The sequence below is a fragment of the Cucurbita pepo genome, chromosome 13 (genome assembly GCF_057944985.1).
Source record: "Cucurbita pepo subsp. pepo isolate OVF chromosome 13, ASM5794498v1, whole genome shotgun sequence".
In the NCBI taxonomy this organism is placed as follows: Eukaryota; Viridiplantae; Streptophyta; class Magnoliopsida; order Cucurbitales; family Cucurbitaceae; genus Cucurbita; species Cucurbita pepo.
In genome coordinates, this window is record NC_141810.1 from 15,175,510 (window position 1) to 15,201,748 (window position 26,239).

A 26,239-nucleotide genomic window follows, 5' to 3' on the forward strand; every position below is an offset into this window, starting at 1 on the left:
TATAATAATTTGGTCATATTATTAAAGAAGGATTAAGTATTGGTTGCATGCAAAAGCAGGACAAAGTAATTTGAGATATCATAGAATGAAAGAAAAAGGAGTGAGATGCGAATTGAAAAGAGAAGATAGGCGGCGGCGGCGGCGGCGGCGGCAGAGCTAAGCAGCAACATCATCATCTTCTTGCTTCGCCCATCTAACAAGTCGATCGAAGTTGAGGGCAGAAGGAGCATCAGCCCCTTCCCAACACCTTCGTATTTCCTCCGCAAGAACTCTGCTTCGACCTTTCATCTCTTCATCTCCTCCCACTAACTCCACTTTCTTCTTGATTTCCCAACGACTTACAACCCCATTCAACTCCCTTTCAAACCCAATCCCCACCTTCCAGATCTCAGTAACGTATTTCATGTTCAGAAAATGGTCTCCCACGTACGGCCAACAAAGGAACGGCAACCCACTACTCACCCCTTCGATTACAGAGTTCCACCCACAGTGGCTCATAAATATCCCTACAGAAGGGTGATTTAGCACCTTTTGCTGCGACACCCAACTCACTATTTTCCCTTTCATCCCTTTAAAACCCGCTGGAAATTGGTTCTCTGTTCCCTGCCGCACCACCCACATGAACGGTCGCTCCGTAAGCTCCATCCCCATCGCGATCTCCTCAAACTGTTCCTGGTTGAAGTCGGTGCTGCTCCCAAATGCCATGTACACAACCGACCCTGCCGGTTGCTGGTCCAGCCAACGGATGCAGGAGTCGTCTTCTTTCCATAACTGCCCTGCCTCCGTCGCAATGAGTGGGCCGATTGTTAAAAGCTTGGGGTTTAGCGAAACGACTTGTGGCTCCAGTACGTGAGGCAGTATTAAAATGTACCATTTCGCGTAATGGCACCCTCGCTGGACTCTAACTAAGTGATCGAACAAAATCTTTTGCGAGTTCTTGAATGGAACGCACCGCCAAGGAAGGTCACTAGTGTGGATCATTGAGGGAGTTCCCAGTGATTCCAATTCGATTGTCTTTTCTTCTACCGGAATCCCTTCTGGGGTTATGATGCCACTTTCAATAAGTTGGTTAAGGCTGAGATTCAAAACAGAGTGAGCGGCTGTAAAAGGCGTGAAAATTGCTCCTTTCACGCCCAAACTGGCAGCGATTTCGAGGACCCAACCCATTGACATATCGACAATGGCACAAGCGAGGCCACCGTCGTGGTCAGTGTTCATCTTGGCAAGCAATTTTTCAAACTGTGGCTTTAAATTGTTCATTATATCCATAAACAGCTTGTGTATGTCGTCTCTGTTTTCGTGGAGAGGAAACCCATCAGAGAGACCCAAGAGCTCAATGTTTGGGCCAAGGATTTGGTCCTTGTTCTGGCCCATGGCTTCCAGTAGCTTACTGTGAATGAAATCTGTGTTGATCATCGTGATTTTGATGCCTTGCTTTGCCAACCCTTTGGAAATGTGCATTAAAGGGTTAACATGGCCTTGTGCTGGAAATGGAATCACGACTACTCGTCCACCCTCTCTCTCCGCCATTATTGTTGTTCTTCAAAGCTCTGTGTTAACATAATTCAAAATCTCTCTCAGCTTATATAGGAGAGCGAAGGGAGGGAAGCATGTTTGTGTGACCCTTTTTCATGGGATAATTTTCTTTTCACAATTTTATTTTTCAAACCATTTTTAATAAGAACTGAAACAAAACTAATTAAAAGTTTAACATAATAATAATAAAAAAATTAATTATTGAGATAGTGAAGTAAATCACGCTTTTGTTGTGAAGCGTTAACTAATCTTCACATTAATAACGTGCGCCCTACAACAACAACAGCAACAACAACAAAAAAAAAAAAAAACAAAAACAAAAAGAAAGACTTTTATAAAAATGATTAATGAAGAATAATATTTGTTAGTCAAAATACAAATGTGAGAATAGTAAGCTTACATTGTGTATTTGAGCAGAGTTTATTGTGATGAAATAATAATACAAAATATATGTCGAAAAAAATTAGGAGCTATGCCCCTCTGCAATTGAACCTGGCCTTATTGTGAGGGGTAAAAAATGTTTGAACACATCATGCTGCCGCCGCCGCCGCCGCCGCAGCCTCTAAAAATCTTTGATGAGCTCAACTCTGTTCATCATTTGCACACAAGCGCTCTAAATTTTGCAGAACAACATCCAATCAGAAAGATGATGAAGGGGGAAAGTATTCAGAAATACAACAGATAAGGATATGAAGTCCATACTTAAGTACTCGTAAGCCAATATCATGGAGGTTCCCCAGGCTGACATGCTGAAGAACCGAGGACCCAGCCCCCTGTAGAAACCTTTCCATCCATCCTCAGCGATTAAGCTTTCAACAATTTGTCTTGCTGTCTTCCCTTTATCGCCCATCACCTATGAACACCTCCATACCCCATCAAACTATAAAACTCCAATGCAGTACCAGCAATGACATACATTTTGTTTGGGAGTAAGTACCTGTAAGCGAGTCTTTATGGTGTCCAATGGTGTTGTAATGCAGGAAGCTGTTGCACCTGCAATTATTCCACCACCAGCTTGCACTGAAATAAGTTGGGTATGGCTTGGAGCAAAGCTCTCAGAAGCTGAGTTTTGGCCTAAGAACCTTCAATATTATAAATTTCAACGTCAGATCAGATAAATGTTGGACAATTCCTATTGCATATTGCATCTTTTTGCCACAATAGTTCAAAACACAGTAACCAACAAGAAAACTAGAACCAAGGTATATAATCAAGGACAATGTAAATGAACGCCCAAGCCCACCGCTAGATATTTTCTTTTTTGGACTTTCCCTTGTGGGCTTCCTCTCAAGGTTTTAAAACGCATCTACTAGGGGGAGGTTTCCACACCCTTATAAGGAATGCTTCCTTCCCCTCTCCAACCAACGTGGGATCTCACAATCCACCCCTCTTGGAGGCCCAACATCCTAACTGGCACATCGCCCGGTGCTTGACTCTGATACCATTGGTAACAGCCCAAATCCACCGCTAGCAAATATCTATTTGGACTTTCCCTCAAGGTTTTAAAACGCGTCTACTGAGAGAGGTTTCTACACCCTTATAAATAATGTTTCATTCCCCTCTCCAACCAATATGGGATCTCACAATTCACCTCCCTTGGGAGCCCATCATCTTTGCTGGTACAACGCCCGATATCTAGCTCTGATATCATTTGTAATAGCCCAAGCCCACCGTTAGCAAATATTGTCCTCTTTGGACTTTCCCTTATGAGTTCCCCTCAAAGTTTTAAAACGCATCTACTAGGGAAAGGTGTCCACATTATAAGGAATGTTTCGTTTCTCTCTCCAACCAATGTGAAATCTCACACTATTTGTGTGTAAATATTGTCCACTTTGGATTTTCCCGTCTGGGTTTCCCCTCAAAGTTTTAAAACACATCTACTAGGGAGAGGTTTCCACACCCTTATAAGAAACACAAATGAAGGAAAATTACCACGTCTCACCTCCAGATGATGCGTTGACTTGCACCATAACTTGCCCACCATACAGCACTAGATGGAGAGTAGGTTATAACAGATAACCCAAAACCTTTATACAATCCCCGGATGCCATCGGACTTTATCAGTTTACGAGCAACATCTAAGCCCCCATTATATCTTGCATTACCCGAGTATCCTTGAACCATTAGCTTTTGACTAATCTGAGTGGAATCAATATTTAAGCTTTTAAGTGAACAATAGATGAACAAAAACCAAGATTTAAAAAAAAAACTAAAACAAGCCTACGTACCACATCAATTGGAACAAAAACAGCTTGAGAGAAAAGTGATGCAGTCATGCCAGCTAACCCATTTGCTATAGCAGCCTGTGAGGGTTCAGAAAATTTAAATGGCTCAACCATTTTAAAGGCTCCCACTTTGGTCGTCTCCAAAGCGGTAAGAAAGATAATCCTTGCAGGAATTGCACCAGTGATTACTGTGCCAAACCCTCTGTAAAGACCAGGAACCCCATCATTCTTAAGTAAGCCTTTGACAACAGACACCGCGTTTTTCTCTGCAGAATCCTTTACAGCAACCTGCATCCTTGTTTTTACAACGGAAACAGGGTACAGTGCGACTGTAATCCCGGTAAAGAGACCAGCTCCGATGCCATAAAATTTTGCTTTATCAAGCCTGCAAGATGTAGCAGGATTGATAAACAAAGTATCATATAAGATATTGCAACTTTTTAGTCTCAACATGCTCAGATGCAAAACTTACAATTTTGCTAAATTGCTAATGTATAAATGCAACAAGTATCCAGCAGGTAAATTATAATGCACTGAATGTTGAGAAAGAAGGGCACAAATATTGCAAACTGAGATACATTTGAGATACATTTGTAACAGCCCAAACCCACCGCTAGCAGATATGGTTCTCTTTGAGCTGTTATAAATGGTATCAGAGTTAGATACTAGGGAATGTGCCAACGAGGAGATTGAGTTCCGAAGGGGGTGGACACGAGGCGGTGTGCTAGCAAGGACACTGGGCCCTGAAAGTGGTGAATTGGGGGGGTCCCACGTCGATTGAAGAAGGGAACGAGTGCCAGCGAGGACGCTGGCCCCAAAAGGGGGTGGATTGTGAGATCCCACATCGATTGGAGAGGAGAACGAAGCATCTTTATAAGGGTGTGGAATGCGTTTTAAAAACCTTGAGGGGACCCGAAAGGGAAAACCCAAAGAGGACAATATCTACAAGTAGTGGGCTGACTATTACACTAACAATCTCACTTTTCAAGAATAACAAGCCTGTGTATACTATACAAGCAAAGTACTTAAACGTTTCAAAAGCACGAGCACCACCAGAGACTAAAAAATAGCATCTAGTTGACTAGTTGTGACTACTGAGAGAACAGCCAAACCTGTTCATCATTTTCACAAACAGGTTAAAGCATCAAATTGCAATGAGTATCTCAAAGCCAGAATCATCCCAAATTTCAAGTTCTATCTTAAACCCCAGGTTAATTCAAGTTTGAGAAGACGTTTCAAATTTAATCCACAGATCATATCACGAGGTTTTTTTCCCCAAGCCCTACTATGGATCTCTTACTCACACACACACACACACACACACAATTACAAACTTTCACCTTCCCTCGATATTTCCTCTTATATATCATCAAGAACCAAAATAGAGCACTCAATAACTCTACGATCTACGGATGCATCAAAGTCATGCATAAGGAGAACAAACAACAAAGCCAGAATGGTCAATCAATACTGGAGCGAGTCAGCAACCTATATCATTCAACGCAATAGCTGAGAAAAGTTTCCAAATCGAAGTACAGAAATATATGCAAATACAGTAGATACATGGAATGGAACGAGAAGAAAGAAAAAGAAAGGCAGAGTAAAGGAAAGTGAAGATGAAAATACTTGTCCCAGTTAATCTCAGTTTGACCAAACGACTGAAATCGCGAACTATTCGCATCCATGGCCTCCCTTATCTGAATCAAACAAACAAGGAAGGCAAAGCAAATCAAGATACAGAACTCAGGAACGCATTGATGAATCTAAGAAGCCGATGAACCAAATGATATCGCCGAGAACGATGGGTGCCGTTCCGACGAGGCGAATCGTGTAGAGCAACAGCAAGAACAGCGAAAAACGATGTGAAAACGGAAGTGGGTAGGTGAGTTCTTCAGGTTTGGCAGTGAATTCCTTGGTTTTCTTTGAAATTGATTGCTTGGAGAGACAACAATTTGGTGGGAAAGGGGTGTTTTAGTTTTTGTTTCAGCTATTCGATATTTGTTGTGTTCCTCTTTGCTGGTCAAAGAGACAGCGCCCGCCCCCCGTTGGCGGTGACCAAAGGCGGCCTTTTGTATACAAATTTGGCCTTTGGTTACATTTGGGTGCTCCCCAATCACGCGGCGCATCGCCTTTCTCCTCACGTTCTTCCTTCATCTCGTATCTTGGTATATTCCTCCTCTTTTGTTCTACGAACTATTGGTGCAAGGAAACACCGAAAAACCCCGACCGAACCGCTGCCGGTTTGGCGGCTTCGGTTTGCAAATAAGAAAGACCGAATATTTATTCGGTTTTGGTTTTCGATATTTTGATTATTTCCGTCGAGCCCATTCAAGTTCAACTCGCACCAGCCCATTTACGAATCAGCGGGCCCATTAAAGTTCAACCAACAGCAGCCCATTTACAAATCAGCCGGCCCATTCAAGTACAATCCTCAGAAGCCCATTTACAAATCAGAGGGCCCATTCAAGTTCAACGAACACCAGCCCATTTAAAATTAGCGGGCCCATTCAAGTTCAACCCACAGCAGCCCATTTACAAATCAGCGGGCTAGCCCAACTGAAAATAGTGAGAAAGGCGGGGGTGCTTGTGTGGGGGTGTCAAGGGCGAGGATAAGGAATACAATTTTCATCAATGGCCCTGTTTAGCTAACCAAATAAAACCTCCCATGTTCATGCCCTCTAATGAAATACACCACCTAACAAAGGCGTTCATCGACCCCGAGCTGAAAGAATTCTGGTTACCGACCACGAACATGCCAAAGAACGCCAAAGACTAGCCTCGAGTCACAACCAGAGAGAATCATGAACACTCGATGACAAGGGAAAATCAGTGCTAGCATGTCACCACAATAACAAAGATCTCTTACCTGCTAACCGTTGTCTAACTTTCTAAGAATGTTTCGTTTTTCTCTCCAATCGATATAAGATTTCACAATCCATCTCATTTGGAGGCCTAATGTTGTCGTTGGACTGACTCTGATAGCTTTGTAATAACTCTCAACCCCACCACTAATAAATATCGTCTGCTTTGACTCTTTACGTATCGCCATCAATTTCACTAATTTAAAATGCGTCTACTATGGAGAGATTTTCACACCCTTATCAACAATGTTTCGTTCTCATCTCCAATGAATGTGGGATCTCGCTTGTACCAAACTCGTTCGTCTTCAAAAACAACTCTCAAATAAGATATTTCTTTTTTGAGCTTTGGATACTTTGAATGGAAAGCATTTGTGTGCATCAGAGAACATTCATTCATTGATGTGTGGGGTAAGGGCCTCTCAATAAATAATTTCAATTTTATATGTTTTTAGCTTTTGGAACATATCAAATTATAAATAATATATTATTCAAAATTTATAATTTTACTTCAAAATGTGTGGGCCAAAGCCCATTATTACATTAGTACTTACCAACCCAATACGATTAACAGTGGGCTTTTTGGGGATTATTTTACGAATTTTTTTATTTATAAACTATTAAAAAAATAAAAAATAAAAAAAAAACTCAAAAAAGAAAATTATTATTAATTTCAGCAATAATTAGTTACACAATAAATTATTGTTGTAATGTTTGCTTTGTGTGTCAAAAGTGGGCTACAATTACGTATGAAATTCATTATTTAAAATAAAAAGAAAAAGTTAAAAACAATTTATAAAAAAAAAAAAAAAAAAAATGTCCCTGAAAATCCTCTTTGTCTTGCATTGTTGCGGTAACAATGGGCACCAAATTGTCTGATCTGCTACCCCACAAATCAACCACTTCTATTTTATACTATTAAGTTTATTGCCCTACTTTCAATTATTTTCGCGCATTATTGCCCCACGAGTATTCGACCATACCTCATTTGATAACGTTACACCATTCAATTCGAGTTCGTGTTTACCCGAACCTAATACAAAGATCAAACGTTTTACCAAATCTAAATTAAAAATTATAATTAGAGTCATGCAGATGTCACACCCAAGTGGATAATTAATCAGTAATTAATAATTTAATACAAATTCCAAGACAGAGAAAAACAAACATTCAGTCAAAATAAGCCTCGGGTTTTCAACCTATAGATTTGTGAAATTAATTCTTTAGTATATTTTAAAAAAAATACACCCTTTCTCTCTCTAAATGCGTCGAATTAAAAACTATATATTAAAATTAAATATAAAGATTGGGACATCCAAAGTGAAGTTATTAGTGAGAAGCACATGTGAGAGTAGGTAGGTTTGAGGTATCCAACACATGCTACCAATCTTAAGAACTATAATATTAAACAAGAGAGAGAATTATATTAAAGTTATAATATAAGATCTGGAATATCATATAAACCTACTAATATATAGTTTCAGTAGTAACATGGTTCATGAAATTTTAATGGGCTCCATGTTATTGGGTGCTTCACACATTCTATGATCAAATAAAAATTTTATGTACATTTAAGATAAAATAAATTATTATTATGATTATTATTATTATTATTATGGTTGACTTAAATTAGAAGCGAATTTGTTTTCTTTCTAATTATCAAACATAACAAAGATTGCTTAATTAAACAAATTTATTAGTATAATTACATAAAACATAATGATTAAGAATTAAATTTAAAATTAATAAAAAAAAAATCATAATGATTTGTGATCGCATGCATGCATAAAGCAATTTTCCAGCACATTCACCCACAAAATTAAAAAAAAAAAAAAAAAAAAATTATATAATTTTATTTAAAAAAAAAATAAAAATAAAAATACAAAAAGTCAACCCCTCTTCATTTTCATTCACAAGAGCATACATAAAAGGAAGATATTCAAGTATAAGATTCATTGGAGGAAACAAGATTCTCCAATATCCATTAATTTAATTTTTTATTTTAAAAATATTTTTCGAAGGATTTCGACCCGAACAATCATGTTTGTCATTACCCTCTTTTATACGTAAAATCATCAAAATGACACATCCGACAACATCAATGAAAAAAGAAGAGATATTAGTAACACACTACATTATATAAACCCTGGACTCGAAAGAATTATTAGAAAAAACGACACGTACCCGTGACCTTCCACAATGGTATGATATTGTCTACTTTGAGCACAAGTTCTGATGGCTTTGTTTTGGGCTTCCTCAAAAGGACTTATACCAATGGAGCTAGTATTCCTCAGTTATAAACCCATGATCATTCCCTAAATGTAGTCGGACGTGGGACTTGGATGCAGATGATATATATATATATAGAAAGAGAAAGAGATATGATTGGAGGTGGTATGAGTAACATGCAGATGGGGAAAGGAGTTGTTGTTTGTATGAGAAAGAGAATAAGGGAGAGGAGGGCCAGAAGGGGAGGGGAAGAGGGGAAAAAGGCCAAGGTTTGATCCTAATTGAGGGGAAGCAAACACCAGATGATCACATGGGTTTTGGTACGCTCTTTACAACAATATATATATATACCTAATGTGGGTTTCCTCCTTTTTCTTTTTCTTTTAAATAAAACTCCAAACGACTATGGGAATGGGAATATAGAGAGAAAGCAAACAACAGCAAAGACAACCACTTGGGTTGGAGCCATCAACACAAGTATGCAAATGGGGGACCTTTCTCACATGGGGGTGGGAGGCTTCTTCACCCCTTGTGGAGCCAAACAAACCCCCCTTTCATAACTTTTTTTTTTTTTTTTTTTTTTTTTTTTCTAACGAAAGAATCTTTTTTTTTTTCATGCCCACGATTCCGGGTTTCAGTATATGATGTTCTCGACATTCGTCTCGCTTCTAAAACTGAATATCATAAGTTTCTGCACTCTTATAATGAATGTTTCGTTCCCCTCTCCAACTGATGATGGATCTCATAATCTTCTTTTCCTAACAAAAGAATCTTTTTTTTTTATGCCCACAATTCGGATTCAGTATCTAATGTTCTCGACATTTGTCTCACTTCTAAAAGTGAATATCATCCTAAAAGACCAACGTCGATGCTTTTAGCACACTTGAAAGTGTATCTTATTGACAAAGTAGATATTGTCCACTTTGGGCACAACAGAGGTTTCTACACTCTTATGATGAAAGTTTTGTTCTCATCTCCAACCGATGTTGGATCTCATAATCTTTTTTTTTTATGCTCACAATTCGGATTTAGTATCTGATATTCTCGACATTCGTCTCGCATCTAAAAGTGAAGATCATCCCAAAAGACCAACGTCAGTGCTTTCAGCACATTGAAAGTGTATCTTATTGACAAAGTAGATATTGTCCACTTTGGCATACCAAAGGTTTCTGCACTCTTATAATGAAAGTTTTGTTCCCCTCTCTAACCGATGATGGATCTCATAATCCACTCCTTAGGAAGCCAACGTCTTCGCTGACACATCGATCGTTGTCTGGCTCTGATACCATTTGTAACAGCTCAAACTCACACACCGGTAGATATTGTTCAGTTTAGACCGTCACGCCTTGTCATTAGCCTCATGGTTTTAAAACGCGTCTACTAAAAATAGGTTTTCACGCTCTTATAAGGAATTTTTCGTTCCTCTCTCCAACCAACGTGAGATCTCACACATACGTAGTAACTTTCAGTTATTTTAAGTCTTTGTCAGCCATTCTACTATAAGAATCACTCTCATTCATACGTAGCTTTGGTTCCACATAAATTAAAGATAAGTTAATTGTTTTATGAAATACAGTGAATATCCGTTCATTAGATTTAGATTTTTCGATTGAGAAATTAAGTTATATGGGTTTTAAATTTTATAGAATATAATGTATGGATAGGTGTCGGGACAATGAAATCTCAGCTATTATCGTCGTTTTGATAAGATATTTATTTTCATCATTGTTAAATTTAATGATCTTCCTAACTAACAAAGATCTTGTCTTTACTCGACATTTTTTTATCCGACATTATTTTATCGTACCTTAACATATATAACGCTCTCCCACTGAAAAAGAATATTTCAAAAATTGTCTTCCACTTATGTTTTTTTTCCATGCCATAATCTCTATGTCTATCTTCGTACAATTTTAACATTTTCTCACAAACTAAAATGTTCTTGAGCTTTTCTTTTCTTTTTTCCTCGTACTTGGTCTTAATTACATCGGTTGTTGTTGCAATCTAATAATAATAATAAATAAAAAATAAATAAAAAACCATGACGATCCAAAGATGGAAATAGATGACGTGGAATTCAGCAAACCAATCCTTAGTTGACACGTCATCTTAGTCCCATGATGTTGTGACAATTTCATTTTATTTTATTAATATTTTTTTGCTAAATAGATATGATTAGCTCTTTGAAATTATTAATACTAAAGAGTGATATTGATTAATAAAAACAAATTATTTTAAGAATTAATATATATATATATATATATATATATTATATTATATTATATTTGCAACTAAACAAATTAAATAATCATTTCTACTTTGAAACAAGTCCTAATAATGAACCTATCCCGCTTCAATTATGCATGGAAAATATGTATTTTTTTAATATATTTAATTCATTAAATAATATATTGAATTACTATATATATTTTATACCATTTATAGAGATATCTACAAAGTTCGATACCATAACAAAATATACTAATTTTGGCTCCCAAACTTTTAAAATGTCGATTTTAATCTTTAAATTTTTAAAATTGTTCGATTTTTATTCTTAAATTTTTAAAATGTTGATTTAAGTCGATAATTTTTTATAAATTAATAATTTTGGTGAAAAAAAATTGTTGGATGAGATATTATTAAATCATAACAATATGTTTTTTTTTTTCGAGAAAATAAATAAAAAAAGGAATTATTTGAAATTTAAAAAAAAAAAAAAAAAATATATATATATATATATATATATGGGAAGTGAAGAAGTGAGCATCGAAGGACAAGCACACGTGACCTTCATCTGCCACACTGCCACTGCCAAACAGAAACTACTTCCCTGCAAAACCCAAAACTATATAAAGGGTAAAATGGTCTTTTCCTTTTGTTTTTTCCTTTTTAATGCTTTATAAATAATTTTTGAAGACATATTTTTTTAAAAAAAGTTTAATCTTGATTAATACGAGTAGTTAATATAATGATGTGGGACCCATTAGATAATTAAATTATATTAAATCCTAATTGGGAGTTATAATGAAGTGCTATTAAAGTTGAACATAATAATAATAATAATAATAAATATTAAAGAACCGTACAATTGTTGTTGCCGCATTCTTAATGCTAAAGAGGTTTTAATGTCATAAATGCATGGCCTTGTGGCATGGTGTCCTAAACCAGGATGTTTCTATGTCTCAACCCCCTGATTTTAATATCACTTGTCCCGATTTTTATGTTTCATTCAATTTTATACACGTGAGCTCGGTTTCCCTCATTTTTTCCTTTTATTTACTAACATTCTATTGAATTCATGGGTTAACGGGGCGGTGACTTGGGCAAAGACATGAAATATAGATCTCGTCCCCGACCTCATTTATCCAGCTAGAAAACATATTCTCCACCGAAAATCTCCTCCAAACTATATTTTAATTTTGATTTTAATAGGAATAATTATACTTTGGGTTGATTTTAATTTTAGTAGTATTTTGGTATTGGGTATCAATTTTATTGTTAATTATTAATAAAAACAGGGGCACGTGGAGAGAGGGGGCACACGTGCACAATGATCAGTGTTTCACCCAACTGGCCTCTCTCAGTCTGATAAGATAAGGACCTCTGTTTCCTATAAACCTCTATTTATTTATTTATTTATTTTATTATTTTTTTTATCCTTCCTCTTTTTATTTTATTTTAATTTAATTTTTATTTCAATATAATACAAAAAAACAATTATGGGTCCAATTCCACAATCATATTTCTATTCCCCTTTTGATTTTTCAAAGCTTATTCTTACAATTTCATCAATTTTACTCGCATAATTCATTAAAATATTACCATATTTAAAAGATAAATTAAGTCGTTTAATTTCTTAAATAAATTAATTTAGAATAAGTATAGATGTGATGAATTAGATTCCAATTAGTAATTTAAAAAAAAAACATAATTATAACTAAGCTTCCGTTCAGTCGTCCTATCATTGAAACTCACGCATCCCAATAAAAAATTATGAAATTAATTTTCATATTTCAAAACTTTGACTTTAATTTTGTCGTTATTAATTATACTTTATTGACTTTAAGACCCCGATTTTATTCTTAAAAACAATTTTTTTATCGAACGTGTTAATTTAATCGATTTAGAGAATTAGTTTAGATAAATAATAATGTAAAAAAAAATTAAGTTTTTTTTTTATAAAAAAAACCACTTATAATAAATACAAATAAGAATTGGACAAGAAATAGTAGAATTACTGTTGTTATGTAATGTACTGTTATGGATAGAAGGGAGCTATAGCAAAATAGCAACATTTTAATTTTAATCATAATTATTGAGCAAATAATTAAATTTTGCAATCAATTTATTTTATAACCCAAATCCTCATCCAAACAAAATTAAAATTAATTTCACCATTTTTCCTTAGATACAATCTGTTGTGCGCCGAAAGCGGAATAAATGTACTCACAACACCAATGAACAGAATTACACAAAGAGACATCAAGATATTTACGTGGTTCGAAGAGAAAAAGTTCCCATACATCTACAAGTAGCAACCAATCACTAATAAACAAAGTGTTACAAGTGAATACCTCACTATCACACTACAAAGACTCTCACCAATATGTCACTCAAGAAATACAATGTGACACACAAAACTCGATAAGTTCAGTAACAGATTGTTAGAGCAAACAATGAGCTGTTTTATTAATTAAAAGCATGACATTATATAGCCTTTACAATCATGGTTAAACCTAGAAATATCAGCCGAACAGGACCTTATGACAATTTACAACGGTTTCATATAGAATTATTTTAAAATAATAACGGATGTATTTCTATTTATATTTATATTTATAAGTTGAATTATGTTTATAATGAAGATAAAAAAGATAAATATGAGTCCACACGTGTGCATGTGCATGTGCATGTGAGAGAGAGATGGAGTTCCCTTCAATTATTAAGAGAGAGAAATAAATAGTAACGGAAAAAGGGAGGAGGAGAGAGAAATAGAAACAGCAGAAAAGACAAAAAAGACCCCTCGTGCAACTGGTTCTTTCAAATTAATGTATATCACTACTTTTTTTTTTTTTTTTTATAATTTTCTTTTTCCATTTTCACCGTTTTTTTAAAATTATTATTAATTATTAATTATTAATTATTAATAAATCCACCCTCGCCACTCTCCAACCCGCATGTGTGCATCTGCCCACACATCTCTTTCCCTCTCCAATTAAACAAATTTAATTTCCTATTTTAAATATAAATATAAATATTTATATTTAAATTAATAGGTATTTTAAAAAGACTCGTAAACATTATACAAGTCGTATTCGAGACAACTTCTAGGAACATGTCCCTATCTCTTTCTAACCGTGTTGGTTTCTCTCTCTAAAGAAGGCGTGTGCATTCATCCATCTCCATCACCCTTCTTCTCCGTCTCTTATTATTATTATTTTTTTTCTTTTTCTTTTTAATAATTAATAATTATTTTTATTCCTAATCATATAATGTCGGCAAGGCATGATATTTCAAAAAAAAAAAAAAAAAAAAAAAAAAAAAACCAATTCAATCTACTTCTATTTTCTCTATTTACTATTTTAAAAATAAAAATAAAATAGTGACTAATAAACAAATTAATCGCATTTATTAAATACTTTTCCCAAATCTCTTTTGACATGTTGTTTTCATTTAATGAGTACATATTTATATCACATATTTGATTTTTTTTAATTTATAATTCATTTGATTAAATTTACGACTTTTCAAAATAATAATAATAATAATAATAATAAATCATACAACAATATTTATGATTAGAATTATCTATGTTTAGTCTTAATAAATGCCTCTCAATCCCTTTCAATATTTAAAAATTCTTTAGTCTAAAAGGATTAGATTTTTATTTTTAAAAATACAAAATCCAATATTTAATTTTTATATATTCTTAATTAAACAATATTTTAAAAATATTCATTAAATTTATTTAATAGAAAAAGAATCTCAAACGTGGCAATACCCTCCACGTCTACAAATTCAATATATATTAATAGTGGTGGGAAAAAGGGTAGAAAATTTACTTATTCGAGAGAAAATAAAATAAAATAAAATAAAATAAAATAAATAAAGGTGAGATTTTGATAATTATGTAAAATCCTTTTCAAAGGGATCGCAATGGATCCACCCTTTTCTTCAAGTCGCCATCCATTCCAAATTTTAGTGTCACCCCCAGACAACAAAGTCGCCTTCACCTTCAAAACAACAGAGTGAAAAACAGGGGGGGGGGGGGGAACTTCAACCGCATGACCGAAATTTTAACGTTGTATATGTATACTTACGCGAGTTTCACATAAATTTAAGAATAAATGACACGGGATAACAAACTCCTCCATTAAGCGTGTTAGATGAACACGACTGGATACCAATAGAGATAGTTATAAACCCATGATCATTATCTGAGAGGCTCGACTTCTTTGGAGTCTTAGTCATTTTTTATTCGAGGAGGGTTGACTCATTTTCTTTTGGAGTCCTTTGTTCGACATTTGAGGATTTACCAATCTATTGGCACGCCTAAGTTTTAGGGCATGACTCTGATACCATGTTAAATGAACACGACTCTCCACAATGGTATGATATTGTCCACTTTGAGCATAAACTCTCGTGGCTTTGCTTTGAGCTTCCCCCAAAAGGCCTCACACCATGATAAAAAACGCATGATGATTCCCTAAATTAGCCGATGTGGGACTTTCATCATCCAACAAAGCGTGTTTAGAATAAGTAGGTAACGTGGTTATGTTGTTGAAGAATGTTGGGGCAATTAGGTGTCGAATCTGGACATAAAATGTTAAGAAACGCTCTATTCTCAACTGAGAATACAGACGACATCATGAAACAATCTGAGTGTCGGTACCTGACATGGTAGCGGTTAAATTGAGTCCATAACAATCATCGCGCCTCCGACTAGAGATTCAAGAGAGTTGGAAACTAAAATAAATGTGTGATTTTGAAGGGGGTATAAGGTGTTGATTAGACTGATGAACATGATGTACACCAACTGTACGGAAGCCACCCCCACACCTTCTCAATACTATTTTGAATGGTGTGTATTACTACAATTAAAACCATGATTGCCACACCCCTTGCCCCTCCTCCCCTTCCATTCATTTCACTGTTTTTTTCTTCTTTTTTTAACTGTTCGTTTTCCGCTTCTTCTTCCCAAACTTTGTCGTTTTTGTCTAACGAAAGTGTCGGGTGTCTTCCGTGAAAGATCGTAAGAACAAGACAATTATTTCAACCTTCTTTGTAAGCTTCATTCCTCATGGCACGCAAAGTACACGTTTTTGTTATTAAACCAAATTATTAAATACACGTTTTCATTAAAAAAAAAATTATAAAAATAAAGGGTATTAATAATACATTTAAAACAAATATTATTAATAATTGTTAGTTGAACACGACTCTCAACAATAGTATGATATTGTCTACTTTGAGCATAAGCTCTCGTGGCTTTGTTTTAGGCTTCCCAAAAGACCTCGTACTACTGGAGAGAGTATTTATTGATTATAGACCCATGATCATTCTCCATACTCTAATAATAATAAATAAATAAATAAAAAGAAAGGGTGGATTTTTAATTCTCGAAGGAAGAGTGAGTTGAAAGGTAGATGCACTTTTGGGGAACCTTTTTGAGCATCATTGAGGCATCAAACTCGAGGCTTTGCCCTATGATTAATATTCAACATATATTTTTTAAATCTCATTTTCTTTCACAAATTAATTATTATTAAATAATTTTCTTTCATAGAAATTCCAACATTAAATAATATTTTCATAGAAATTCCAACATTTGATTGGTGCATATTTAACTCTACACCTATACCTAGGCCTATGTGAATTTGTATTTTAATACAAACGTAGCAGCCCTATTATTGAATTTAATAACCCCTCACCTAATAATTAAATATCATTATTATGACTAGATGTGTAAAGTATTCCCGTCTCTGTCTTCGTCTCTTATTTCAATCTTCATCCCTACAAAATTTCTCATTTATTTTTAATATTAACGGATTAAAAACTTTTAATATCACATGGTAAGGTAAGAATGTGTGTTTGTAGTGGATGATTTAATTTTTTTTTTTTTTTTTTTTTTTTGGGGTAAAATGGAGTGCTTTGCATGTGCTCTCCTTCTTCCACACATCCTTTCTTAAGTCTCTTTCTGTTGCCCTTTACTAAGCTTTTATGTTATATCAAAATCTAACCCCTTTTTCTTCTCTCATACCAATTGTATTCCACTTCTAATTCACGAGTCCATTTTGGGTCTACACGAATGTTGAGCTAAATCATTGTAGAGTAAAAATTGAGCTATCAACATTTAAGAGAATAATTACTGCTTCGTCTACTACATAAACCAACTACAGATTATGAAAGCTCTAGTTTTTGCTTTACTCCATCGAGTCATGGCTCCAAAGGGACCTGTCCCAAGGTGGGTGAATGGGGGAGAGATTTTTTTTCCATTCTCACTCGGTGAACATCTCTAGTTGTTTATCCGCTTATAATTGATAAAACTTTGATCAATTCAAGACCTTTCTTTAAGTTCAATAATTGAAAGATAAAAATTGAACCATTATATATAAAATTATATTTTATCCGAATTAACTTAACTATTAGCTTAATAGATCGAAATAAAATAACAAAGAATAAATAAATGAAGGGTTCTTTGAAATTAAAATCTTGGAGGTTCGTAGGGGCAGTGGAAAAAGAGTCGTTGATTAGAGTGCCAAGGTTATTTCTTCCATAGCCATTGAATTTTACAGTGTGCGGCCCTTAGCCTACCAGTTTCTTCTAAGATTGGTAGGGTCACCTCCCCTTATAGTATAGGGATCTCTCTTTCTCTCACTACACAACACACACGAACTACTAACTACTGCCCTCTCTTCTTTCTCTCTCCTCCCACACGCGGTGGTTCAGAGGTCTCTATATATATGATACTCACTTGGCTACCCATAAATCCAACCAAGCTCCATACTCTCTTTCTATCTCTCTCTTCTTTTCTTGGGAGCTTCAATGGCGTTGGCCATGGTCATTCTTGCTCTGTTCTTGCTCCTCTGTTTTTGTGCTGCTTTGCTGCGATGGAATGAAGTTCGATACAGCAAAAAAGGGTTGCCTCCTGGTACAATGGGCTGGCCTATTTTTGGGGAAACCACTGAGTTTCTCAAGCAAGGACCAAACTTTATGAAATCCCAAAGAGCTAGGTACTGATTTCTCTGTTTTCTGGCTTTGGATTTATGGGTTTTTGGGATTTTCTTTTAACATTGCTCTGTTTTTTGTTTTTGAAAAGGTATGGGAGCATTTTCAAGTCCCATATTTTGGGGTGTCCTACGATTGTTTGTATGGATCCAGAGGTTAATAGATATGTTTTGATGAATGAATCAAAAGGACTTGTCCCTGGTTACCCTCAGTCCATGCTTGACATCCTTGGCAAATGCAATATCGCCGCCGTCCATGGCAGCGCCCACAAACTCATGAGAGCTGCTCTGCTCTCCGTCGTTAGCCCCACCATGATTAAAGACCGACTTCTTCCTAAAGTTGATGAGTTTATGCGATCCCATTTGAGGAATTGGGATCGCCAAATCATTGACATCCAAGAAAAGACTAAAGAGGTGAACTATATGAACAGAATGCAAATTTGCTATTTTGTTCCAATGATGTTACTCCTCCTTCCTCTGTTTTCACTCATTTTTTTCCCCGTCTTCCTCTTCAGATGGCTCTCTGCTCATCTTTGAAGCAGATTGCTGGAATCGAGTCCGGTCCGCTATCGGAATCTTTCATCCCGGAGTTCTTCAAGCTCGTTCTCGGCACCCTCTCGCTCCCCATCGATTTTCCCGGCACAAACTACCGCCAAGGAATTCAGGTAAAGAGATGTTTTGTATTTGAATTCCAGTAATGTAATTTTCGGCAGTTTCTGGACAAGTGAGTAGTTTTGATGTGATTTTCAGGCGAGGAAGAGCATAATAAAGCTGTTGCAGAAGCTGATAGACGAGAGAAGAGCCTCAAAGACAGAAAAAGATGACATGCTTGGGTTTTTTATGAGCGAGGAGAACAAATATAAGCTGAAGGATGAAGAGATCATTGATCAGATCATCACAGTTTTGTACTCTGGCTATGAAACTGTTTCGACAACTTCAATGATGGCTGTCAAGTTTCTCCATGATCATCCCAAAGTTCTTCAGCAGCTCAGAGTGAGTATTATTAAAGGAAGAACCAAAACATGATTTACAACTTATCTGAGCTGGAAAAGTTTGAAAAGGCTGTTGGGTATGTTTTTCTTTTTCTTTTTCTAAGTTAGAGATTTGAAATCTGCAGGAAGAGCATTTGGCAATCAGAGAGAAGAAAAATCCTGAGGACCCCATTGATTGGGATGATTTTAAAGCTATGAAGTTCACTCGTGCGGTATGATTTTTATGTTTTTACTGTTGTCTTTTCACTTCTTTGAGGGTTTTTCTTCCTTCAAAAAAAGAAGAGAGAAAAAGATTCCAACTTTACACTGTTTTTTGCTTGTGAATTGTTTAGGTGATCTTTGAAACATCAAGGCTGGCCACAATTGTTAATGGGGTCTTGAGGAAAACTACAAAGGACATGGAATTAAATGGTGAGTTGCATGGGTGCTAAAAGTTCTTATAAACAACTTAAAAGGTTCCAACCTATGGTTGGGTTAGCTTGACCATAAAAGTTCCAACCTATGAACCGTCCGAATTTTCAACTAAAAATTCAACTGGACCCAAATCGAAAAAGAAAATGAACCCAACTTAACTTTTATGATTTGAGTTGAGTAGTCTCAGTAATTGAAGTGATCGAGTCACCCTTTTCATTTTGGGACACTTTCCTTCTCTCTTCACTGTGTTGTGGGTCAGTCTTAGATAAGGCTCATAAAGAATGACAGATCTTTTTCATCTCTTTATCACAGCAATGTGCTTACTTAGATCAAACCAAAATGTTCGGCTAAAAACTCTCAATCTTTAACCTTTTTTTTCTTACAGGCTTTCTCATTCCAAAAGGATGGAGGATCTATGTGTATACCAGAGAGATAAACTATGACTCTTTTCTCTATTCTGAACCATTGACCTTCAACCCTTGGAGATGGCTGGTGGGTCTTGTTCTCTCTCTCTCTCTCTCTCTCTCTCTCTCTCTCTCTCTCTCTCTCTCTCTACCCTTCTTAATCTCTCTTACCCACTATTGAAAAATGACAAATTTGCCCTTGTGTAACATTTTTGCAGGACAAAAACTTGGAGTCCCATAATTACTTCTTCATCTTTGGAGGTGGAACTAGACAATGTCCTGGCAAAGAACTGGGAATTGCTGAGATTTCTACTTTTCTACATTACTTTGTAACTAAATACAGGTAGCTTTCTTTTTCAGAAACATCAGCAAGAAAATAAAACAGTAGCTGAGATCTTAAGACTGAAACCCTTTTGTTCTGTTTTTGCAGGTGGGAAGAAGTTGGAGGAGATAAACTGTTGAAATTTCCAAGAGTGGAAGCTCCAAGTGGATTCCACATTAGGGTTTCATCTTACTGACTGAATTAAACCAATAATATTTATTATAAAAAAGAAGAAAAAAAAAAAAGTTCTTGTGAAGAACTCGATGTACAGTTGGAGATGATGATATGTATAGGCACTGTGAATGGTAGAGAGAGATATATGGAGGGAGGATGTACAATAACATTCTAACCCCTTGACCTTAGGGACAAAAGGAATGAAATTGAATTTTCATCAACTCTTTTTCCACTGCTAAACAAATCCAACCTACAGCCACTCACAGTCACTCACTATCATATCGAACTCTAACAAACTCAGGACGACTTCGAAGAACCAACTTAAGTATCGAAGGGTTTGTGGTATAAACTACACTATTGTCTAGCAACACCTTGTTGCTACCTTCAACTCCAACCGTGTTCATGTGTATATGATATCCGTACATAGTTGCTCAATAAAAAGAGGCTTCGTATTATGACTATGATTTATTGATAACATCCTCAAGTTCTAAACATTTAAACCAACATGGCTTTCTGAGATAAGTCTAACAAGATCAAGCTCCAAAAATTAGTCTCACACGGTTCAAATCATAGTTAGAAACCAAATTTACCTCTAAAAGGGCCCCAAATATGGTCAAAACAGAGCAATACCAACAAACATTTGTACGTCTCTCTGTCAAATAGATTAAGACAACCGAGTTCATCCCATCCTTATATTCCTTCCCGTTCCAAACTCGATCGATCCTAAAAGATTAGATGCTTGCAATTGTAAACTAAAGACCAAGCTCATTCTCTATGAAGTATTACCTTATGTATTTTCCATCTTCATGTTTAACCTTCCTCTATAACAGGTAGTAAAATAGTTGCATTTGAAAAACATGCTATGTTCAAATGTTCAATTCACTATGTTCGGTCCAAGCTCGATCGATCCTAAGGATGAAGGCATAAGTCTCAATGGAGTATCCAACACCAGAGATCAAATAAAATTTCAGCTATCGGATCTTATTCATCTCCCAATAAGCTTATAGATTATATTTAATTTGGTATCATAAAAACCAGGCTGCCCTCTATTCTATCTCTTTCTTTCTAAACTTCTCTTAAATCATGAAATAGCAATTAACGTTGTAAAAGTTCATAAAATCTATATTTTAGATTCAACTAGAAATTTTTTGGGACTTAGCTCACAGTTCGTATAACTCGTTCCTTTGTATAACCAGATATAAGTTGCACCAATCTGAATTTGCCAATCCTAAGCTCTAAAAACTAAGAGGTATTAAATCCATACAACACCTTAGTATTCCTATTGAACTTGACTTTATACGAAGACAGCTCAAAAATTAAAAATAAAAATAAAAAACCCTCCGTTCGAGAGGAAATAAGAACAACCACCACCAGCTTGCGTTCAGAAACATCTGCTGTTCATAGGGATGGAGAGGGAAAGACTTCTTGTGCATTCCCTGTAAATCTTGATCTCTCTCTCTCTCGACAGGAATCTAAACCTCCTAGAGATGAACAAAAATGATATATTTTGAAAGAAAGCCTTCCTCAATATTAAACAAAAAATCTGCTACTTCTACCTAAGAGTCCCCAAACGAGCATTTCTTGCGGAGGGTCAAAAAGTAGATACTGCATAACTCAGAAATAGAAAATTTAAGATAAGGAAACTTCTACCTTGGGACGTTGTGCTTTAGGCTCTTCGTAATCCGTATGGCTAAGAGCTCCATTTACTGCCTCTCATCCAATAGAGAGATGTGTTTACTAGTGATTTGACGACCAGCTCTCAGCTCAGAGCCCCAATGTCTTTCAGGGTTTGGAAGGAAGCGTGCAACTTTCCTTGCTTGTGCCCTGCTAAGGGATGCCACAGGCCATTCATTTTATGAGTTTGATGTGCAAGGTAATCTCTGATGGTAACCCAAAATTAATGTTTGACAGTGGTAAACAGAGTGCAAAAACAGTTCAACTTAATGAAACTTACTTCAAGAACCGGTTCCTTGGCAAGAATAATAATTCCTGGCTGATCTTCTGGTTGAGCTTGTACTGGATGGTTTTTACCTACATAACTGTTAAAGATCACGTATTTGTTTAGAATGCTGTCAGTTAGTATCTAATTAAATCTCCGTTATGAGTTAGATCTAGTTTTTTATTTGATTTAGTTTTGATTAGATTAGATTTTATTTTGATTTGTTTACTCGTTTGTTACCAGATTTTCTGCAGATTTTTAGGTAGATTTTCTGAATATCTTTTGTTATCTCTGTATAAATATGGAGCATTCTTGCTCTTCATAATTCAATCTTCTCATTAATCATTCAATAAATCCCTCTTTCACTAACAATTGGTATCAGAGCTATCTTCTTAAGGGATCTGTGAGATCAAAATGGGAGAATCAAGTTTTTCAGCTGTTGCACCACCAGTCTTTGATGGAGACAATTATCAAATGTGGGCAGTTCGTATGGAGACTTATTTGGAGGCTTTGGATCTTTGGGAAGCAATAGAAGAGGATTACGAGGTCACTTTGCTTCCAGCAAATCCTACTGTAGCACAAATCAAATTACAGAAGGAAAAGAAGACAAGGAAATCAAAGGCAAAAGCTTGCCTATTTGCCGCTGTATCTGAAATGATCTTCATGCGAATAATGTCCCTCAAAACAGCAAAAGAAATCTGGGATTATCTCAAGGCTGAATATGAAGGAGATGAGAGGATTCGTGGAATGAAAGTCCTGAATTTGATCAGGGATTTCAAGTTGCAGAAGATGAAGAAGTCAGAGTCGGTAAAAGAGTATTCTGACAGACTTCTCAGCATCGCCAACAAGGTGAGATTGCTTGGTTCTGTATTAAATGATTCCAGGATCGTTGAAAAGCTGCTAGTCACTCTTCCAGAGAAGTTTGAAGCCACCATTACTACTCTGGAGAACACCAAAGACTTGTCAAAGATTTCTCTTATAGAGCTCTTGAATGCTTTACAAGCGCAAGAGCAAAGGAGGTCTATGAGACAAGAAGGGGTGATTGAAGGTGCCTTACTTGTTAAGCATCAAGATAGCCGCAGGTATAAAAACAACAAAAATTTCAAAAATCAATTGACGTATGGAGATTCATCTGCCAATTATCAAAAGACAAAAGGAGCAGGTTTCAAAAAATCCTATCCACCTTGCCGCCATTGTGAGAAGAAAGGTCATCCACCATACAAGTGTTGGAGAAGACCTGACGCCTTCTGCTCTAAATGCAATCAACTTGGACATGAAGCTGTGATCTGCAAAGCCAAAGATCTGGTGAAAGAAGTAGATGCACAGGTAGTTGATCAAGAAGAAGAAGAAGAAGAAGATCAATTGTGTATGGTCACTTCTTCCTCAAGCAAAGAATCAAGCGAGAGCTGGTTGATTGACAGTGGGTGCACAAATCACATGACATATGACAAGGAGTCTTTTGAGGAATTAAGAGACACCGAAGAAGATAAGAGAGTGAGGATTGGCAATGGTGAACACTTGGAAGTCAAGGGTAAAGGCACAGTAGCTATAACAAGTTATGAAGGTACAAAATTTATTCCAGATGTTTTATTTGTGCCTAAAATTGATCAAAATATCTTAAGTGTTGGTCAGTTACTTGATAAAGGCTATAAAGTGTTGTTTGAGAATAAGCAGTGCTTGATCAAAGATGCTAGTGGCAAAGACTTGTTCAATGTCAAAATGGAAGGAAAAAGCTTTGCTCTAAATCCGACGGCCTTTATATCCAGAGTTAGTGCCACTGAGATTTGGCACAAAAGACTTAGACACTTTCATCATCGAGGTTTGGTTCAGATGCAGTCAAAGAAGTTGGTAGAAGAACTCACTGACATTGATGATGACATGCCTCCTTACCGTGCTTGTATTTTTAGGAAGCAACATAGGCAACCCTTTCCTAAACAGGCATGGAGAGTCTCGAAAAAACTGCAGCTGGTTCATATTGATCTTTGTGGTCCTCAGCGAACACCATCATTAAATGGTAATCTTTATTACATTGCTTTTATTAATGATCTAACGAGAATGTGTTGGATATTCTTGCTGAAGCAAAAATCAGAAGTTGCGGGTGTATTTTGGAAATTCAAAGCCAAAGTTAAGAATGAAAGTGCATGCTTGATTCAGACTATAAGATCAGATAATAGCAAGGAGTACACTTTAGAAACTTTTAGTAGGTTTTGGGAAGAGGCTGAAATTGAACATCAATTGACAGCACCATACACTCCTCAACAGAATGACGTCAGTGTCAGGAGGAATAGATTCATAATGGAGATGACGAGATGCATGCTTCATGAGAAGGATCTTCCAAAACGTTTTTGGGGAAAAGCAGCAAGCACTATTATGTGCTTGCAAAATCGAATTTCAACAAAAGTTGTAAAGAACCTGACACCATTTGAAGTTTGGTATGGTTACAAACCTTCTTTAAAGTTCGTTAGAGTATTTGGGTGTCTTTGCTTCATTTACATTCCACAGGTCAAGCGTGATAAGCTTGACAAAAAGTCAGAAGTTGGCATCTTTATTGGCATGTTAGAAGAGTCTAAAGATGAACGACAAGATGCTTTGGTTGATGATGCACCTGTCCAAGGAGGAGCTTTCAGTGATCGAGAAAAACAAAATCTGAGAGTTGGTTGATCGACCTCTAAACAGGAAAAATAATTGGACCAAGATGGGTGTTCAGAAAAAAGCTTGGAGTTCACAGCATCTAAACAAGGAGGAGTGTTAAAGATCACGTATTTGTTTAGAATGCTGTCAGTTAGTATCTAATTAAATCTCCGTTACGAGTTAGATCTAGTTTTTTATTTGATTTAGTTTTGATTAGATTAGATTTTATTTTGATTTGTTTACTCGTTTGTTACCAGATTTTCTGCAGATTTTTAAGTAGATTTTCTGAATATCTTTTGTTATCTCTGTATAAATATGGAGCATTCTTGCTCTTCATAATTCAATCTTCTCATTAATCATTCAATAAATCCCTCTTTCACTAACAATAACAAAGATCGAAGAAACCATCTGGTGACAAATAAGACTAAGGATTAAGCTGCTCTACAGTTCCACATCTGGTGACAATGCTATACTAATTTCCTTTTTGTCTGAAACCATGAATATGAAAATACTTCAACAATTTCGGGAGTGGGAACTGAACTGTTTCTGGTTCTCCTCCAAATAATTTTTACGTTTCGAACCCATTTCAACAAAAAGAACCCCAAGAAGAAGGGAAAAGAAGCCTAATGTTGAGTTTTAAATGTAGAACAAACTAGTTTCTAGACATCTCAAAAGAACAACAATTAGGTATCAGAAACATTTTATTGACAGAAACATAGAGCAGGATTAAGGCCAATCAGACGCCATAGCTGCCGTATGTTCACGGCCACAAGCTATTGCATCCATAATGTCCATCTCTAATCCCTAAAGCTTTCGAAAATTTCCACCAAATGAAGCGTACAGACAGATATTGAAAACGAAGACGACTTGCAGAATAATATAAGCAATCCCTCGCTTCATAGGGGGTAATGATTAAGTGACCAGTGGATTGACCAAAAAAGAAAAACCCAGATTCAGAAGTACTCATTGCAGTGAAAAGGTCGAACCAATTCCGATGATCTAGGACAAAGTTGTGGTCAGCCGTATGATTCAATTCAGACTGTGAAAAATGAAAAGGCGAGGTAAAAATTTAAAGACAAGGAGGGAGAGAGGAGAGTACCTGAGGAAAAGGATCAGCCAAGAAGGTTGAAATGAAAAGGAAGTTTGAAGAAAATGAATTTATATGCTTCCAAGAAAACGAGCGCCGTTTTCCGATGTCCCGCGAAACTTGGAGATGGGTCAAGGTTAGTTTTGGGCCAGGCTTACCTCTGCCCTTCCTTCGAGAGGATAGTTTTGTAATTTTGTGGAA

General features: G+C 36.0%; 3 protein-coding genes and 1 long non-coding RNA gene across 6 annotated transcripts; 1 reads left to right on the forward strand and 3 right to left on the reverse strand.

Moving 5' to 3' along the window:
• Positions 1 to 16: 16 nt before the first annotated feature.
• On the reverse strand, positions 17 to 1,794 carry LOC111808147 (UDP-glycosyltransferase 83A1). Its single transcript, XM_023693962.2, has one exon. It carries the CDS (start codon positions 1,528 to 1,530, stop codon positions 157 to 159), a length of 1,374 nt encoding a protein of 457 aa, XP_023549730.2. The 5' UTR covers positions 1,531 to 1,794; the 3' UTR covers positions 17 to 156.
• A 55-nt stretch (positions 1,795 to 1,849) lies between these two features.
• On the reverse strand, positions 1,850 to 5,919 carry LOC111808078 (uncharacterized). 2 transcript variants are annotated; one of them, XM_023693872.2, is made up of 6 exons: positions 5,388 to 5,917; positions 3,765 to 4,146; positions 3,479 to 3,675; positions 2,474 to 2,618; positions 2,239 to 2,389; positions 1,850 to 2,149 (listed from the first exon to the last, which is right to left on the reverse strand). In XM_023693872.2, the coding sequence occupies exons 1-6, from the start codon at positions 5,444 to 5,446 to the stop codon at positions 2,118 to 2,120; spliced, it is 966 nt and encodes a 321-aa protein (XP_023549640.1). In that variant the 5' UTR covers positions 5,447 to 5,917; the 3' UTR covers positions 1,850 to 2,117. The 2 variants fall into 2 exon arrangements, with proteins under 2 accessions (XP_023549640.1, XP_086972838.1); XM_087116712.1 differs by lacking the exon at positions 1,850 to 2,149 and having other exon boundaries at positions 2,239 to 2,399; positions 5,388 to 5,919.
• An 11,943-nt stretch (positions 5,920 to 17,862) lies between these two features.
• LOC111808466 (cytochrome P450 85A) lies at positions 17,863 to 20,602 on the forward strand. Its single transcript, XM_023694457.2, has 9 exons — positions 17,863 to 18,081; positions 18,168 to 18,489; positions 18,591 to 18,740; positions 18,826 to 19,068; positions 19,193 to 19,279; positions 19,400 to 19,478; positions 19,867 to 19,973; positions 20,104 to 20,228; positions 20,316 to 20,602. Exons 1-9 carry the CDS (start codon positions 17,894 to 17,896, stop codon positions 20,401 to 20,403), a joined length of 1,389 nt encoding a protein of 462 aa, XP_023550225.2. The 5' UTR covers positions 17,863 to 17,893; the 3' UTR covers positions 20,404 to 20,602.
• Positions 20,432 to 26,144, reverse strand: LOC111808469 (uncharacterized). 2 transcript variants are annotated; one of them, XR_002817082.2, is made up of 4 exons: positions 26,051 to 26,144; positions 22,336 to 22,412; positions 22,032 to 22,205; positions 20,432 to 21,862 (listed from the first exon to the last, which is right to left on the reverse strand). It is a non-coding gene; the product is annotated as an uncharacterized LOC111808469 (long non-coding RNA). The 2 variants fall into 2 exon arrangements; XR_002817081.2 differs by having other exon boundaries at positions 22,032 to 22,208.
• Positions 26,145 to 26,239: the final 95 nt, after the last annotated feature.